The sequence below is a fragment of the Somniosus microcephalus genome, chromosome 9 (assembly GCF_052327205.1).
Source record: "Somniosus microcephalus isolate GS21.2 chromosome 9, FLI_Smic_1.0, whole genome shotgun sequence".
In the NCBI taxonomy this organism is placed as follows: Eukaryota; Metazoa; Chordata; class Chondrichthyes; order Squaliformes; family Somniosidae; genus Somniosus; species Somniosus microcephalus.
The window spans coordinates 151,898,739-151,918,668 of NC_140995.1; the positions used below are offsets into that span (position 1 = coordinate 151,898,739).

Consider the following 19,930-nt stretch of genomic DNA (forward strand, 5'->3'; position numbering starts at 1 on the left):
CTCCACGAGAGGGTCCATCTTGTGGCCCCTCACATGCCTTCGCACGAGTACCGGACCTGGGGTGGAGAGCCATGACGGCATGGATACGCCTGAGGTGGATTTCCGGGGAAAGACAAACATTCGTTCATGAGGCGTGGTATTAGTGGCCGTACACAATAGCGACCGTATCGAATGGAGCACATCCGAGAGGACTTCCTGCCAGCGGGAGATAGGGAGGCCCGTGGTCCTTAGAGTTAGAGTGACTGCTTTCCATACTGTCCTGTTCTCTCGCTCCACTTGGCCATTACCCCGGGGGTTGTAGCTGGTGGTACGGCTCGTGGTGATCCCCTTGGACAGCATGTACTGGCGTAGCTCTTCACTCATGAAGGACGCCCCCCTATCCGTATGGATGTAGCTCGGCATACCGAACAGGCAGAACAGGCTGTTGAGGCATTTAATGACCGTGGCGCTGGTCATGTCTGGGCAGGGGAAGGCGAATGGGAACCGGGAGTATTCGTCCACAATGTTCAGGAAGTAAACATTGCGGTCGACGGACGGGAGGGGGCCCTTGAAATCTAAGCTGAGCCGCTCAAAGGGCCGTGTAGCTTTGATTAAGTGGGCTCTATCTGGGCGGTAGAACCGAGGCTTGCACTCAGCGCAAGTGCGGCAGTTCCTGGTCAGGGACCGAACTTCCTCAATCGAGTAGGGTAAGTTACGGGACTTTATGAAGTGGAACAGCCGCGTGACCCCTGGGTGGCAGAGGTCGTTGTGGAGGGTCTGTAGCCGATCCCCGGTGGCGCTGGCACACATCCCTCGTGAGAGGGCGTCAGGGGATTCGTTAAGGGCCCCTGGCCGGTAAATGATGTCGTACTCGAAGGTGGAGAGCTCGATCCGCCACCTAAGAATCTTATCATTTTTAATCTTCCCCCTCTGTTTATTATTGAACATAAACGCTACCGACCGCTGGTCGGTAAGTAGGGTGAAGCGTTTGCCGGCTAGGTAGTGGCGCCAGTGGCGCACTGCCTCCACGATGGCTTGGGCCTCCTTTTCCACGGAGGAGTGTCTGATCTCGGGCCCTTGGAGGGTCCTCGAGAAGAAAGCTACGGGCCGCTCCGCCGGGTTGAGGGTGGCCGCCAAGGCGAAGTCAGACGCATCACTTTCCACTTGAAATGGAGTGTTCTCGTCCACTGCCTGTAGCGTGGCCCGCTCAATATCCTGCTTAATGCTTTTGAAGGCGGCGTGGGCCTCAGCAGAGAGCGGGAAAGAGGATGCTTTCAAGAGGGGGCGGGCTTTGTCGGAGTAGTTGGGGACCCATTGGGAATAATAAGAAAATGACCCCAGGCACCTTTTCAGGGCTTTGGGAGTGTTGGGCAGGGGCAGCTCCCGTAGGGGGCGCAATCGGTCGGGGTCTGGCCCGATTTCCCCATTCTCCACCACGCTGCCTAGTATGCAGAGGCGCGTGGTGTTGTAAACGCACTTGTCCTCGTTGTAGGTGAGGTTGAGTTTTTGTGCGGTTTTCAGGAACCTCTCGAGGTTCGAGTCGTGATCCTGCTGGTTGTGACCGCAGATGGTGACGTTGTCGAGGTAGGGGAAGGTTGCCTGCAAGTGGTGGTCATCGACCATGCGGTCCATCTCCCTCTGGAAGACCGAGACCCCATTCATCACCCCAAAGGGGACTCTGAGGAATTGGTAGAGGCGTCCGTTCGCCTCGAAGGCGGTGTACGGGTGGTCCTCTGGTCTGATAGGGAGCTGGTGGTACGCTGACTTGAGGTCGATGGTGGAGAACACCCGGTATTGGGCGATTTGGTTCACCATTTCTGATATGCGGGGTAGCGGGTAGGCGTCTAGTAGGGTGTACCTGTTGATCGTTTGACTATAGTCGATCACCATCCGTTTCTTCTCGCTACCCCTTACCACTACCAATTGGGCGCGCCACGGGCTGTTGCTGCGTTCAATAATGCGCTCTTTCAGGAGCCTGTCTACCTCGGTCGCGATAAACCGCCTGTCCTCCCAGCTGTACCTCCTGCTTTTGGTCGCTATTGGCCGGCAGTTAGGGGTAAGGTTCGCGAATAGCGAAGGTGGCTTTACCTTCAAGGTAGCCAGACCGCACACTGTGAGGGGCGGCTGGGACCCACCGTACTTGAGCGTGATGCTTTGGTGGTTGCACTGGAAATCCAGGCCCAAGATCACGCTCGCACATATGTTCTTCATGATTAATACTTTAAAATGATCATATACAGTTCCGTTAACGCACAATTGTACCGTGCAGTAACCCAGAATGGTCGATGTCTGGGTTTTATCAGCCATAGAGATGGTACCCTGAGTAGGGACCACCTTTAGGGAGAGTTGTTGTGCCAGTTCTGGGTGGATAAAGCTCTCCGTGCTTCCACTGTCAATTAAGCATTTAACCCGGCACCCGTTTACCTCGATGTCCACCATTGATCTGGATAGCGGGTGCGGCCTGGTCTGGTCCACTGTGACCGATGCCACTGTAGGGCCCTGATCGATACAAGATGGCGTCCACGCTGTCTGCTCACAAGATGGCGGACCCCACGAGGTCGGGCAAGATGGCGTCCAAGATGGCCGCTCCCACGGCGCACACGCGGCGGTGGCGGGTTTTCCGGCGGTTGGTTTTCTGGCGGGGTTCCCTCTGCACACCTTCCCGAAGTGCCCCTTCGTACCGCACTTAAAGCAGGTGGTGCCTTTCGCCGGGCACAGGTTTCTGGTGTGCTTTGGCTGCCCGCAGAAGTAGCAGTTGGGTCCCTGATGCGTCGCGGCTGTCGTAGGGCTTCTGGGGGGAGAGCGGGGCCCAGCCGGTGTCGGGCTGTCGGGCGGGGAAGATGCCTTCCAAGATGGCGGCGCCCTCGGTGCACACGTGGCGGCGTGGACGGCGCGGGCTGAAGAGTAGGGGTCCGAGTTTCTCTGGGCCACATCCAGGGATCGCGCGGTGTCCGCAGCCTGTTTCAGGTCCAACCCCGTTTTTTCCAGCAGTCTTTGCTGGATGTAAGTGGAGCTGAGGCCTGTGATGAAGGCATCGCGAACAAACTCGTTCGTGTACACTGCGGCTTTTACATCTCGGCACTTGCAGTCTTTGCCAAGCATTTTCAGGGTGCTTAGGAACTCCTCCACCGATTCCCCAGGTCGCTGTGCGCGGGTAGCGAGCAGGTGCCTAGCATACACCTCATTCGTAGGCTGCTGGTAATGCGCCTTTAAGATGTCGCAGGCGGCCAGGTACGTCTCGGCGTCTTGGATGAGGGGGTAAACCCGGTGGCTTACCCAATTCCGCAGAATTCCGAGTCTCATCCTCGCAGCGTCCGTAGCGTCTTTGACGGCTGCGGAATTGTTCAGGAAGAATTCCATACACTCGAACCAGTGTCCGAAGCGTGCTGATGCGTCCGGAGCATGTTGATCCAAATCCAAACGTTCGGGTTTCAGGAGTTGATCCATAGTGTTGAAAAATAAGTTAATAAAATTGATGTGCCTCAATAATTCCGAGACTCGAAGTTAGCAGAACAAAAACAAGGCTTTTATTAACTTAGAAAGTAACACGTAAGAGAGAGAGATGTCTTCCTTCTGGAGACTGAGGCCAGACTGAAGCTATCTTACAAACGGGGCCAGGTATGGGCGGAGCCCTACACACAGCACATTCCAGCACATTCCAGTATACAATACAGCACATTCCAGTACACAATACAATGAGGTCTGGGGGAAGGGAAATGACACTGAAACCGATCTCAGTCACAGGCAGTGGTGAATGGAATATTTCATCACACTCATGCTTCTTTTCATGGCAGGACACTTGAGATCATCATCTGAATGCTCTTCATCCAGAAGTTGATATTTCCTAAGACTCCATTCAGGTACATCACACTCGACTTCCAATGCATCATCCTCTGGCTTCCTTGTGGGTTGTGAATCACCCTTTCCCAATTCCTCAGCTAAACTATTTGTATCACCCTGAGTGAATTTATCTGGGCTGGTGAGTGCCAGTGACACAGTGAATGATGAAGTGGGCATACTTTTGCTGGCCCAGATAATGATGGTCCTCGCATTGGTTTCTTCTCTCTCTCTCTCTTTCACTCACGCCAGCATCTTTCTGGCTTCTGTGAAAATAATAAGAAGGAGCAAAGCAACAAGTTTCCTGCCGTCCACTCTTTCCTAACTGTTTGGTTCGTGCAAGAGGCTCATCAGAGAATGAAAAAGAGAAACCGCTGCTGATCTTTGCCCATTAGCACTCGGTCAGCAAAAAACAACTGTGGGTCTCCATTCCCTGCAGCATTAACAAGTGAGTTCCCAGGATTTCCATTGCCTCCTCCTCCTGCAATGTTAAGACATGGATGTCAATTTCCCTCCTCCTGTAGCCTGTCGTTCTAAGCAAATATGCACATTCATTTCCTGCATACGAAAATAATGCTTGTTACAGCCCAGGCTCAGTAGTAGCACTCTCGCCGCTGAGTCAGAAGGTAATGGGTTCAAGCCCCACTCCAGAGACTTGAGCACATAATCTAGGCTAACACTTCAGTGTAGTGCTGAAGGAGTGCTGCACTGTCATAGATGCTGTATTTGTGGATGAGACATTAAACCGAGGCCCTGTCTTCCTTCTCAGGTGGATATAAAAGATTCCATGGGATTAATCGAAGAAGAGCAGGGAAGTTCTCCCCTGTGTTCTGGCCAATAATTATCCCTCAACCAACATCACTAAAAAAAGATTATCTGGTCATTATCTCATTGCTGTTTGTGGGATCTTGCTGTGCGCAAATTGGCTGTCGTGTTTCCTACATTACATAGTGACTACACTTCAAAAAGTACTTAATCAGCTGTAAAGTGCTCTGGGATGTCCTGAGATCATGAAAGATGTTATACAACTGCAAGTCCTGTCCTTTCTTTTGTAGTGATCTGTCAGTCAAAGACTGTTCCATTTGATAACTATTTGATGATCTTTTTCTTGTATCATGGATATCCCACAGAGATAGTGAGGCTTCAACATACACGCATGCACTGCAGGATGCTAAAGCCATTTAATTGAAGTCTTCCACGTAGCGGCATCACTACATTCATTTAGTGCTCAAAGGGAAACCCTTAGGTTTGTGAATGCATTTTTGGATAAATATTGGTCTACTATCTGAAATGTCTCTATATATTAATGGCAGCTTGCAGCAATGATACTTACCTTTGCTGATCTTGTGAGGTCACTAAGCTTCTTCCTTCGTTAAAGAGGGGTACTGGGATTAGGGAGTTGCCAATCACTGCCTCTGCTACTTCCTTCCACATGCTGCTGTGTTGCTTGGTCCCTTGTCACTCACATCCACAATGCTACTTCCTCCTCTGCCTAACTTTAGTTATTAAATGTAGACATCAATCTTGGTGAAATTTGTAGCTCTTCATTTGGTTACTTTTCCTGGTGCCATTTTTTCTTCTTCTTGCCTACAGTATCCACTTTAAGGACAGTCAAGCTTTAAATGTTGATGCAGCACCCTAGCAATTACTTCCCCCACCCCTCCCTCCAGTTTTTGGGCCTCCTCAGCATGTCACCAATTGCTAGCAGGACTTTTATCTTTGTCCTGTCCAGCAATATTAAAATGAACTGGGCCCAGGATTTATAATGATCACAATATTAGGGTCATAGTTCAAAGGTTTTGTGGGACTCAGAGTTTTGGGCACCATTTTGTTTTCCTCGATAACATTGGTACTTATTATTCCAACAACACTCAAGAAGCGCGACACCATCCAGGACAAAGCAGCCCGCTTGATTGGCACCCCATCCACCACCTTAAACATTCACTCCCTCCACCACCGGCATACCGTGGCTGCAGTGTGTACCATCTACAAGATGCACTGCAGCAACTCACCAAGGCTTCTTCAGCAGCACCTCCCAAACCCGCGACCTCTTCCACCTAAAAGGACAAGGGCAGCAGGCGCATGGGAACACCACCACCTCCAAGTTCCCCTCCAAATCACACATCATCCTGACTTGGAAGTATATCGCTGATCCTTCATCGTCGCTGGGTCAAAATCCTGGAACTCCCTACCTAACAGCACTGTGGGAGTACCTTCACCACATGGACTGCAGCGGTTCAAGAAGGCAGCTCACCACCACCTTCTCCAGGGCAATTAGGGATGGGCAATAAATGCTGGCCTTGCCAGCGATGTCCACATCCCATAAACAAATTAAAAGAAAGGTGATGATGTCATGAGAATGGAACTTTTCCACTTTCAGCACCCACAGTTAGCATTAAGTACCTCCAACTGAGCCAAGTAAGGTAAAACATGGCACAATGGAAACACCCTTTACTTTTCCAACAATACCCCTCAACCCCAACCTCAGAAAAGGCCTCTTTACTCCTTCAGTGTGAATTTTTCCATTTCCCACATCAACACTGATTATGCCTTATTTGAGTGAAATTGCCAATTTAGTGTCTTTCTGTGGATAATCTTGTGCGGCAACCCCTGTCCACTAGGAACTGAGTTAAAACTTCTCGAATGCCTTTCACATAGGACCCTTACAGACAGCACGCAGAGGACAGTTCCATCCCATCAAACAGGAGTGGATTTAAAATCAGCTCGCAGAAGTAGAAGGTCAGTACACCATCCAGTTACATATATGCAAAACATTCAATTATTAAATCAATGACCAATACATTAGTTGACTGAACATTTGCAATTTTACGTAGCGTAACAGTTGCTTATTAGCATTTTAATTGTAAGCATTATTAAACCTTACATACATTCTGAAATGGCAACACATAAATTAAAAGTGTTATATTGCAGAATGGTGTCATTATGTTGCACTGTAGGGTAGCAGGATATGTGCGTCAGCTTGTTTTATCTGGTAGCACTCTTGCCTCCGAGTCAGAAAGTTCTAGGTTCAAACTCCACCAAGCTTTGTGCTGTAGGACTTTAGTACATAAACTACATTGACAGCCCAGTACAGTCAAAGGTGAAATGTTGCATTATTGAAGGTGCCATCCTTTGGATGACATGGTAAACTGAGGCCCTGATTAAGCTTCAAGACCCCATGGGCTAAAAATTGAGTAGTGCCCCATTTGGCGCTGGAAAAATTAGAAAAATTAGCGCCCCCCCCCACCGGAAATTGAGTGGTTGCGCCCCAAGAGGGAAGCGGGGCGCTACTGGAAGCACCCCGCATCCCTCTTGGGACGCTGCGAGTCAATATCATGGCACTATGTGCCACAGCGCCATGTGGCATATCGCGCCGCGGTATTGCAGGCCTTCCTCCCCTTCTTAAAGGGAAGGGGCCTTGAGCAGTGCGACCCGAGGCCCAACTGGGCCCCTGGGGATCGGGAGTGTCGGCAAAAGAGCCCGGCACTCAACTGAAGTGCCGGGCTCTTGGAGCGCAACCGGCATTCCGCGGCGGAGCGGGGGCATTCAGGAGGCCGGGGACGGGAGCGCAGGCAGGTGCTGGCAGGCGGCCAGCAACAAAAATGGCCGCCCCGCACCTCGCCTTTAAATTGCGCCTCCCCGGCTGCAGGTAGGCCCCCCTGACCCCGTCGGACATAGCGTCCGGTGATAAGTCAGGGGGCGCTTCCGAAGATCACGGCCGGGGCGCTGCGCATGGCGATTACATCATCGCCGGCGGTGCAGCGCAACGGGGCGCTACCGGTTAGCGCCGCCGCTAACCTCCCTCTTAGGGCGCTAACAGGAGGCGCAAAGCAACCCAATTTTTCCCCCCATGACTCAATTCAGAAAAGAACAGAGTTCTCCTGATATCTTGGCCAACCAACAACATTTAAAACAGATCATCTATTCATTCACCGCATTGCTATGTGCAAAATTGCTGCCATGTTTTGCCTTCATAACAAGTCACTGCACTGCAAAGTAATTCATGACATTTAAAGCAATTTGAGACATTCCTCAGAGGTGTGGCAAGTTTTCCTTTCATTTTAAGATGCAGATTTAGATATATGATTTTCCATACCGCATGTTTTCTGTAGTGTATGTACCTTTAAGAGAGAACTACTTTTACAACTCCTGTATACTGTAGTACCGGCAGTGACCACACATATAAGCCTTGAGCATGCCTCTGTACCCCAGTCTTGAGATTACCCTACTCCAGTAAATACCTGTTGATTGTTCAGTTACAGCATCCGTGTGGTTATTGAAAAACATCATACTCTCAGAATCACGGATCTAACAGTGGCGACGAGTGTCGATTCTACCTGCAACTCTGCATTTCCCTTCGAGGATTCACTCCGGGAGGGCGGTGGAAGAAAGTTGAGGCCAGAAGCATGGGCGTCGACCACGAGCAACCGCACAGTCGTCCGGCAGAGATTGAACATCACAGGGGAGTCTGTGGAGAGCCGGGCTTGGTTCCCCAGCCACGATGATCAGCAATAGACTGACGACAGGTACAGCGCAGACCCTTCCCGGACAGCGGCGGCTGGAGCCGACCGACGGCGGAGAGAAAGCCGAGCAGCGTCGATGGGGTAAGACAGAGGGTGAAGCGCACAGGGCGCAGTCGGGGGTTGAAAACCGAGCGGCATCGAGGAAAAACAAAATGGAGAGAGAGAGGGTAAAGCAACAGCCGGGTTTAGGACCGAGCGGCGGAAACGGGAAAGGCGCACAAAAAAAAAGAACGTGCAGAGCATAGCCAGGGCTCAAGTGCTGAACAGTGTCCGCGGGGAGAAGAAGGGAGAGTGTGGGAGATGCCATTGAGCCGCGGAGAAGGAAGAGCGCGGGAGATGCCATTTTTAGAAGCCGCAGCGGAGAAGAAGGGCGGGCGCGGGAAGGAAGGAAAGCACGGGAGACGCCATTTTGTGCCAGCGGAGAAGAAGGGGAAGCACGGGAGATGCCATTTTTGACAGTTAAATCACACCCAGGGATGCCGAAGAGTGGCAGTATCTCTATGTTCGACAATGAAGTCGAAGATTGGGTGACATATGTGGAACGTATTGAGGTGTACTGCAGGACAAATGAAGTGCCAGATGCTAGGAAAGCACTGGTTTTGTTAAATTCCATGGGTGCAAAAACTTATGGGTTACTGCGAAACCTAATAACCCCAGAGTTATTGTGAACAAGAATTTCGAAATCATAGTAGAAATCCTACAGGACCACTTAAACCCCACACCGCTGCTGATAGCAGAACGATTTAAGTTCCATAAAAGGAACCAACACAAAGACGAAAGCAATGCTGAGTACCTAACGGAACTGCGCAAGCTATCGAAACACTGCCAGTTTGGAGCGGGACTAGCAGATACGTTAAGGGACAAGTTTGTGTGTGGGCTGCAAAGTGAAGGAACCCAGAAACGGCTTCTATCAGAAAAGGATCTTACGCTGGACAAGGCTTTCAGTATGGCAGTATCACACGAAGCAGCCGCAAGGGGCGCTGCAGAGATACAACGGAGACCGCAAGAATATGGCACCAATGAAATGTCCTATGGAACAGGGAAGTGCTAACGCTGCGGCAGAACAACACATGACCAGAAGGATTGTTGGTTCAAGGACCAAGTGTGCAGACAGTGTGGAAAAGCAGGACACATAGCAAGAATCTGCAGGTCTGGGAAGAAAACCAACAGTAAGAAATCTCCACAGGAGAAGTACAAAAAGGTACACAAGGTGATGGACAGTAGTTCAGACGAACAGAAAATTGACACAGACTCCGGAAGCAAGGAGCTGGGTTGTCTGAAACTACATAAGGTAACCAAAATGGAGGATCACCAGACTATCTGGGTTACACTCAAGATAGATGGAGTCCAAGTGAAAATGGAATTGGACACAGGATCAGCCCTAACAGTCATAAACCAAAGGGACTACAAGCGGCTATTTTCACATATACCCTTGAAAGCTACAGAGGTTGTCTTGAAGACGTACACGGGGCAAAAAGTCTACCCCAAAGGAAAAATAAGGGTGAAAGTGATATATAAAGGCCAGGAAATACCTAAAATGGATATATATGTATTGCCAGATGGAGGACCACCACTGCTAGGACGTGAATGGATCCGGAAGATACAATTAGATTGGCATTCCATACAGGCACTGAAGGTTGAGGCCAAAAAGGATGACGACGTCACACCTGGACGACTGTCAAAAATGCTAATTGATGCAAAAGAAGTGTTCCAGGAGGGACTCGGAACACTAAAAGGCATAACAGCAACGATTGAAATAGAGGATAATGCAAGCCCAAAGTTTCTTAAGGCCAGACCAGTGCCTTATGCGATCAGACCAGCTGTCGAAGCAGAGCTGGAAGGGTTGGAACGTTCAGGAGTACTGTCCAAAGTAGACTGGAGCGAGTGGGCTACACCCATCGTTCCTGTAATGAAGAGGTCGTTGAGTAATACACCTGGGGAACCAAAGAAGGTCCGCATCTGTGGGGATTTAAAGGTGACAGTGAACCCAGTCCTTCACACGGTACAATATCCGCTTCCACGAATTGAGGATATTTTCGCCTCGCTATCTGGAGGTAAACGCTTCACCAAAATTGATCTAGCCCAGGCGTACTTGCAAATGGAGGTAGAAGAAGCCTCAAAACAATACCTTACGATTAACACTCATAAAGGTCTTTATCAATACAATCGGCTGGTGTTCGGGGTAGCATCGGCTCCGGCTATTTGGCAAAGGGCGATGGATCAAGTCCTGCAAGGGATTCCAGGGACCCAGTGTTATTTGGACGACATCCTGGTCACGGGCGAAAATGACAGTGATCACCTCGCCAACTTGGAGAAGGTGCTCACCAGATTAAAGGAATATGGGCTACGAGCTAATCGCCACAAGTGCGAGTTTTTCCAGAAGCAGATCTCGTATTGTGGCCACGTCATCGATGAAGAGGGGTTACATAAGTCCCCTGAAATGATTGAGGCAGTAGTCAAGGCTCCAGCACCGGAAAATGTGTCACAACTGAGGTCGTTCCTCGGGCTGGTAAACTACTACCATAAGTTCTTACCAAATTTGTCCACGGTATTACACCCACTGAACACCCTACTGCAAACAGGGGTACCAGGGAAGTGGAATGACGAACGTAGACGAGCTTTCCAGAAGTGTAAAGAATTGATCACATCAAAAGAGGTGTTGGCCCATTTCAACCCAGCACTACCAATTCCTTTGGCATGTGATGCATCACCCTATGGTATTGGAGCGGTGCTGTCGCACAAATTCCCAGACGGGTTGGAGAGGCCAGTAGCCTTTGCGTCTCGGTCACTAACCTCAGCCGAGCGCAACTACGCCCAGATTGACAGGGAGGCCCTCAGCCTAGTATGGGGAGTTAAAAAATTCAACCACTATCTGCATGGGCAGAAGTTCACCTTGCTGACTGACCACCAACCACTTGTCTCCATCTTTAACCCTAAGAAGGGCGTTCCAGTAATGACTGCACAGCGGTTTCAAAGATGGTCCCTGTTTCTAGGGGCGAATCAATATGAAATAGAATATAAAGGCACGAAACAGCATGGAAACGCTGATGGGCTATCGTGCCTACCACTGTCTACTGTGGAGGAAGCACCAGCAGTGGACCATATCGAGATATTTTATTCATCAATAATTGAATGATTGCCAGTAACGAACGCGGATATAGAGAAGGAGACCCGCAATGATCCGACGCTGTCTCAGGTATATGATTTGACGGTGAGGGGATGGCCAACACATGGCGACTCACTGTTGCCAGCATTCTCATCCAGAAGAGAACAGCTGTCAGTATGCCAGGGGACAGTGATGTGTGGATCCAGAGTGGTGATTCCACCCAAGTTAAGGGAGAGAGTGCTAAATGGGCTGCATGAAGGTCATCTGGGGGGAGTGAAAATGAAAAGCCTTGCTAGGGCTTATGTGTGGTGGCCGGGAATCGATCAACAAATCGAAGACCTAACCAAGAGCTGCTCAGGATGCCAGAAGGTCCAAAATGCACCACCACATGCCCCTCTACACCCATGGGAGTGGCCCTCCTCTCCATGGCAATGGGTGCATATTGATTTTGCTGGTCCATTCATGGACTCAATGTTCTTAATAGCAGTGGATGCTCATTCGAAGTGGCCTGAGGTGATAATAATGTCCTCAAACACTACAGAGAAAACGATTGCAGTCCTACGGACCATATTTGCCAGAAACGGCTTGCCAGAGCAGATTTGCTCTGATAATGGACCACAGTTTGTGTCCGAAGAGTTTCGAAAATTTATGAGAAGGAATGGGGTAAGGCATTACACATCCGCCCCGTATCATCCAGCCACAAATGGATTGGCTGAGAGGTTCGTACAAACCTTTAAGAAGGCGATAAAGGCCATGTGCGATGATGAAATTCCACTACAGCATAAGGTGGACAATTTCTTATTAGCCTACCGAAACGCGACACATGCAGTTACCAACCAGACCCCGGCCATGATGTTCTTTAACCGAAGGTTGCGATCTCGTCTGGACTTGCTTCGACCAAATGTGCGAAGAAATGTTGAGAATAAACAATTCCAGCACATCAATGAGAAGCCGACAAGGAGCTTCAATGTAGGACAACCAGTCTTGGCCCGTGACTACCGAACAGAGAAATGGCAACCCGGAACGATATGCACACGGCAGGGGCCATTAATGTACACAGTGGATGTCGGGGAGAACATTGTGAGATGCCACGTTGATCAGATCTTAGCGTCACAGGAACGAGTCAACCCCATGTCTTGCGTACCTGGGGATGAACCCGACATACCGGTAGCATCTACCTCCGAACCAGTAGCAGTGGAACCCGATGAACTAACCGATGAAAAGGGGCCAGAATCGCCTCGGCACCAAGAACAAGAACCTCAGGAAAGGCGCTATCCCGAAAGGATCAGGAAGCCGTCCCAAAGACTGAATCTATAAATGGACTATTGTTGTTTAATGTACATGTTAAAGTGTTAATTGTTATTTGAATATTATGGGTACTACTAATCTAAAAGGGGAGGAATTGTAGTGTATGTACCTTTAAGAGAGAACTACTTTTACAGCTCCTGTATACTGTAGTACCAGCAGTGACCACACCTGTATATAAGCCTTGAGCATGCCTCTGTACCCCAGTCTTGAGATTACCCTACTCCAGTAAATACCTGTTGATTGTTCAGTTGCAGCATCCGTGTAGTTATTGAAAAACATCCTACTCTCAGAATCACGGATCTAACATTTTCAGTTTTGACCAAGCCACTGGAGGAGAGCTGAAAAGTGGTGATACTTTCCCCACAAGGAGAGAAGTTGGAAAATAAGGTATCAAGGGCTAGCGAGCAGCTTTTTTCCCACCCAATTGCCTCGGGATTAGTGGGTGGGATGGTAGGGATCTAAAGAAGGGAGAAGTGGAAAGCCAAACAGTTGGGGAGAGAAATAACAACAGAAAATGCTGGAAATACTCAGCAGGCCAGGCAGCATCCGTGGAGAGAGAAACAGAGTTAACGTTTCAGGTCTGGGACCCTTCATCAGAACTGGAAAAAGCTGGAGATGTAACAGATATTAAGCAGGTGCAGAGACAGAGGGGGTGGGGGGGGGGGTTTAGGAGGGGAGGAAGGAGTAGAAAGAACATCCTGTACTTTTGTAAGAGGCAGGAAAGATAAAATGTTGCAAATGGGAATGGCAAAAATCATACTGCATGAAAAATGGGGGCAGGGATAATTATCTGAAATTGTTGAACTCAATGTTGAGTCCGGCAGGCTGCAAAGTGCCCAATCGAAAGATGAGGTGCTGTTCCTCGAGCTTACGTTGAGCTTCATTGCAACAATGCAATAGCCCGAGGACAGAGAGATCAGAGTGGGAGTGAAGCGGTGAATTAAAGTGACAGGCGACCGGAAGCTCAGGGTTACCCTTATGGACTGAACGGAGGTGTTCGGCAAAGCGATCGCCCAATCTGCGTTTGGTCTCCCCAATGTAGAGGAGACCGCATCGTGAGCAGCGAATACAGTATATTAAATTGCAAGAAGTACAAGTAAATCGCTGTTTCACCTGGAAGGGGTGTTTGGGGCCCTGGACAGTGGGAAGGGAGGAGGTAAAAGGGCATGTGTTGCATCTCCTGCGCTTGCACGGGAAGGTGCCAGGTGAAGGAGCAGGGCTGTTGGGGGTGATTGAGGAGTGGACCAGGGTGTCGCGGAGGGAGCGGTCCCTTCAGAATGCTGAAAGGGGAAGATGTGTTTGGTGGTGGGATCACGTTGGAGGTGGCGGAAATGGCGGAGGATGATCCGTTGAATGTGGAGGCTGGTGGGGTGAAAGGTGAGGACAAGGGGAACCCTATCGTGGTTCTGGGAGGGAGGGGCAGGGGTGAGAGAAGAAGTGCGGGAAATAGAACGGACACGGTCAAGGGCCGTGTCAACTATGGTAGAGGGGAATCCTCGGTTGAGGAAAAAGGAAGACATGTCAGAAGGAGGGGAATCCTCAGTTGAGGAAAAATTACTAATATGCAAGTTTCATATGTTTCTGCAAACTATTTATGCTACGGTCTCTCAACTCTATCAGCCACAACTCACATAATGGTCTTTCTGTAGTTCCTCCACCATTTTTTTAGTGTGCCATACAGTCGGGAAGAGTTCCCGCTTTGGATGCCGATAGTTTCGATTGAGGTCTCTAGCAGAAAGAGAGCATCTGGGATGAAGAGGACACATGGCATTAATAACAGTTATGATGTGTAATAACTTAGCCAGAAAAGTCAATTTTACAAATTACTAGTTTAAATTATTTGTCGATTGCAGCATAATAAGTAGAAATATTTAAAGACTTCTATCAATTAACAAACCTCCTGTCATTAGTACATTATTCTGATTAAATAATGATTGATGGTTAAATGTATACTACAGAGAATAAAAAGCAGAGCAACTGAACAGTGGGATTGCAGCTTGAGTCCTTCAATCAGCCGACTCATTGAATTTCTTGATGCAATGCAGACAGCTTTTCATTATGACCATTCAATCACAACTTCAGCCACTATAGCGTCTTATTTTTCTGCTTCATTCTGTCTTTCAAAACAATCCCTGGTTCGAACCATTCACATTTGGTTATAATGAAGAATATTGCACACTGAAGGGAGAAAGTGGTTAACTCCACTCGAGTGTTAGAATGTGAGTTTATTCTCAATCAGGTCTGTTTTTGAACAGCTTTCATGTACAGTATCTCTAGTCAGGTGACAGGGGCCAAATACTTCCTTGGTGCCACTGTAACTCAATCGGAAGTATGTCGAAAACCCTGCTAACATTTATAAATGGGGTTTGTGTTGCACTTCCCGAGATTATGGCAGCAGAGCGGGAGCAGCTGCAAGGAAATTCTTGGCCAATATTTTTAAATGAAATGTTTGAAGTCAACTTTAAGTGTCACAAGACAATAAAAAAAATTTCAGACAATTTAGTTGGCCAAACACCCAACAACTGTTGGCGATCTATGTCGCTTGGTAGTGAGAATGTTATTGCGTTGCTTGGACATGATGCCTTCATGATGAGAACGATAGTAGGTTGTGTAGTGTATGTACCCGTCTACCTTTAAGGGAACTATTGAATGTAACCGTTCACCTTTAAGAGAACTACTTTAGGTGTGGCACCATTTGTTTGGCTTCTGTATACTGTAATACCGATAGTGACCACACCAGTATATAAGTGTTGTGGCAGGATTGCTGGGGCAGATTCGCCCGGACCTTCGAATAGTAAAGACCTGTTTTGTTTGTTACTTCTGAAGTCTGTGTATTTATTAACTGCACAACCCACAGACTTTACAGTGGCGACGAGTCCGATCGTACCCTGCGGCAAGATTACCAAAGCAAGAAGAGCGTCGAAGAGAGGCAACCGCCCTCGTCGTGCTGCTGGAAGAAAACACGAGGCTGCAGCAGGAGAAAGGTGGAAGACTTTAGCAACAAAAGCTTCCATCTGCAACAGGCACTGACTACCCTTCTACCACGGTGCGGAGTGAGCCGATCAGCAGGGAACAAGGCGGCCGAAGAGACTGTGAGTAGGGGAAGGTGTAGAAGTATCCGGAGGATAAGGGCAGAGCACTCGACCTCGGTCAAGGGGGAGCTGTGCCGGCCAAAAGTCGGGTCCAACCGCGTCGGGTGACAGCCGGACCGCGATCGGCGGGAAAAATCCGGGCAGCGACCGCAGCCACGAAGCGCTGAGCCTGCGAGTAGGCGCGGGAAGAGAAACCCAGCCGCAGCAACGGAGGGTAACACCGGTCTGCGAGAGGGCTGGGGAGGCGAACGGGAACCGTGCGGGTGAGAGCCGGGTGCGGAGAGACTGCGAGGAGCCAGTCCAGCGGCTGAGCTGTTCTCCACCAACGGGGTACTCAGAGCCGGCAAAACCGAACGTGCGGGAGTGGGTGAGAGACACAGCCAAAAACGGGGTGAGAGACTGCGCGAGAGCCAGTCCAGCGGCTGAACTGTTCTCCACCAACGGGGTACCCAGGGCCGATAGCACCGAACGTGCGGGTGAGAGAGCGACAGAGCCGGGGACGGAGAGAGAGACTGCGCGAGAGCCAGTCCAGCGGCTGAACTGTCCTCCGTTAACGGGGTGTACCCAGCGCCGGTAGAGCCGTGCGGGCGGGAGGAAAAGACATAGCCGAGTAAGGGGAGCTGTGCGGAAGCCAGCCAGCGGCTGAACCTGTCCGCTGTGGGGGAAGCGTACCCCTTCCACCGGGAAGAAACGCGGGAAGTCGCCATTAGGCGGAGAAGACGCCAGAAGCGGGAAACCGCCATTGAAGTGGGCGGGGCGAGAAAGGAAGAGCGGGAAACCGCCATTTTCGCGGGAAAACCGCCATCTTGATTGACATACCGCCATTGAAGCGGGCGGGGAGAGAAGGAAAGAGCGGGAAACCGCCGATTTCGCGGGAAAACCGCCATCTTAGAAACAAACAAATAAATAAGAATACTTAAAGAAATACTGGTGCTGCTCCCAAGGGAAGAAAAATGCCTAAGTGAGGGAATATTAACGACTTTAATTCTGAAATAGAAGACTGGGCCACGTACGTGGAACGCATCGAGATCTATTGTGAAGCCAACAAAATAGAGGAAGACGACAAGGCGATAACATTGTTAAACTCGATGGGCGCAAAGACATACGGGCTCTTGAAGGATTTACTAGCACCAGCTAAACCGGCGGATCAGTCTTTCGAAGAGATTGTGGTTGTTCTGAAGGACCACTTGAACCCCACACCGTTGATGTTGGCTGAACGATTCAAATTCTATGCAAGAACGCAACGGAAAGACGAAAACAACGCAGAATACTTGGTCGAACTGCGTAGGCTAGCGAAATACTGCCAGTTCGGAGGGAATCTGACAGAGGCACTGCGAGACAAGTTCGTAGGCGGATTGTCCAAGGAAGGGACGCAAAAGCGCCTACTAGAAGAGAACGACCTTACACTTGACAGGGCTGTCCTTATAGCCGCACCACACGAAGCCGCAGCGAAAGGAACGGCGGAAATGCAACTAAAGGCGGCGGCGCTCGGGGTGGACCAAATTACCTCGAGTACAACAAAATGCTATCGTTGTGGGAAGACAACACACGACCAGAATCAATGCTGGTTTAAGAACCAAGAATGTAGGAAATGTGGCAAACTGGGTCACATCGCTAAGGTATGCCGGTCAGGGAAGAAGACCAACAACCAAAGGAAGCCACCACAAGAAAAGTACAACAAGGTATACAAGGGGGCTGAGAAGAGTTCAGACGAACAGAATCCAGACTCAGATCCAAACGGCCAGGAGCTGGGTAGTCTGAGTATCCACCATGTGAGTAAGGAAGCTGACCTACAAACTATCTGGGTCATGCTAAAAATAGCTGGAGTCCAAGTGAAAATGGAGTTGGACACTGGATCAGCTGTATCAGTCATAAATCGAGGGGATTACCACCGGCTATTCTCACACATACCCTTAAGAGATACCAAGTTCGTATTGCAGACATACACGGGGCATAAAGTATACCCCATGGGAAAAATAAGAGTCAAGGTGAGAGATAGGGGTAAAGAACACCCAAGAATGAACTTGTATGTACTACATGAGGGAGGACCACCACTTCTAGGACGGGAGTGGATCAAGAAAATAGACATGGAATGGCACTACCTACAAGCAATGACGAGTGAGGACTCGGTGCAGACAAGCAGCTCAGACTCTGAGCCGGAAGACGATAAGTCCAGCCCACGTATGAAAAACAAGGTTAACATGAACTCACTGACTAAGGTTGGAAAAACGATGGCGTGCGTAAAGACAGAGAATTCTGAGTCTGTTCAAGTCACAGACATATGCATTACGGAGGAACACCGAGCTCGAACTCAACGTTATTTCAAAGTACGACAACAATTCGAACAATTAAGTTACCGTCTCGTACAGGAGATGAAAACAATGAAAAAGTTCTATGACACCGAATGGGAGAGTCTGGAAAGACAACAGAACCTGCTGGCTCAAGCAGAGAGCGACCATAGAGCCATCGTGACCAATTACCGATCACACCTCCCTTATGATGTTCAGGAGTTAGAATATTTGCATGATCTAGAGATACGGCATAAAGGCAAACCACGCTACACTGAGGATTTTGTTCTGCAATTGGAGACGGAGCTAGTGCAGGCAAGGTTAAGAGAAGCTGAATCGCAGTGTGCACTTAAAGAGATGCAGAAAAAAATCTTGGACATGGAAAAGAGAAACGCTTCTTTACCTGATGTGAATAATGTGGCCATGTTGCAAGAGGAGCTTATCACTCAGTTAAATGAAAATAAAGGGAAAATGACTGAGATAGACTGCAAGAATAAAGAAGATTTGATAGCAGTGAGACTTCAAGAGGCAGATAGCATAGCAGCTTTGGCTGAACTCCAACAGGAAATTGCGAAGGAAGCAAATGAAGAGGAATCTTCAGGAAGCCGGGATTTTATTCCAGTTCTTCTCTACGACTCCTTACAAGCAGAGTGTGAGAAGTGGAAAGAACAGTATGAACAGGCCCAGGCTACAATTCTGGAGGGGATTAACTCGGCAACCTCCGAAAAGCTAGTTTCAGTAGAAGCATATGAACAACTAAAGGTTGAACATGAGCAAGAAGTCCAAAGGCTGCAGGAAATTCTTGATGAGCTCAAGGCCAAGACAGACTCATCGGTAGAAGTTCCATCCATAGATGAGAATTTAGCGGTGAAAGACATGGCAGAACATGAAAGACAAGATGTCCAAGAACTCATAAAAATATTGGAGGAAACCCAAGACAAATATGAGGCGGCAATGACCGAGGTTCAACGACTTGAAGAGCAGAGTCAACTGGGAATCCTTTCAGTGGAAGGGAAGGAAACTGTAAGAAACACAGAGACTGTAAGAATGGGCTCTGAACATGAGCTTGGGAGCATCAAGGCGCAACTTCTTCAAGCGCTTGAAACCAAAGTACAAGAGGAAAGGAAGGTGAAAGCATTGGAGGGAAAGGTGGACGAAATGGTGAAGACTCTGATCCACAGAGTCCCCGCGGAAGAGTTAACGGTCAGCCAACTCCTTCACATGCTGAGAGACAAGACTCCACAATGGGAACACAAGCTTCAATCTGCAAAGGGAAGGAATTCGGAGCTCCCAAAAGTTACAGAAATAACTGAGGTGGCAACACAGATTTTGTGTTACAGTTTACTCTATGAAGAGTTCGTTGAATCACGTCAATGTGAACAGAAGAATGTTGAAACAGCTGCTTCAGTAGAAGGATTAAATAGCCTGATACCGCAATCCCCGGTGGAAGGGAAGTTATTGAACTCACAAATGAGGTCAGTAGTGAAGGAATGGCAGACAACCCAGGAAGAGCGGGATGAATATGAATGCATGAAGAAGTCTTTTCAAGAAAGATGTCTAGGGAAGGAACCACCGTCAGCTAACGTCCAGACGGGTGAGGAGGAAGAAGAAGGCTCTCTCGCTGGCCTAACTCAGGACGAACCCGAATATTACCATGACCTGTTGAGTGACACTGAATATTACGAGGATGTGGTCTGCCCAGCTTGTGATGAAAACTCCCAAAGTGCTGAAATCCGGAGGAAGCACTTAAGGTCTAAGGAACATAGAGAGTTGGTGGCGCTACAGCTGGCAGCCGAG

General features: G+C 49.2%; 1 protein-coding gene across 1 annotated transcript in view; it reads right to left on the reverse strand.

The window, feature by feature from the left end:
• Positions 1-19,930, reverse strand: part of LOC147112781 (uncharacterized) — a 445,258-nt gene that overhangs the window by 62,426 nt on the left and 362,902 nt on the right. Inside the window, 1 exon segment of the mRNA XM_085997401.1 lies at positions 14,385-14,499. Within this exon segment, the coding sequence (XP_085853527.1) occupies positions 14,385-14,499 (115 nt within the window).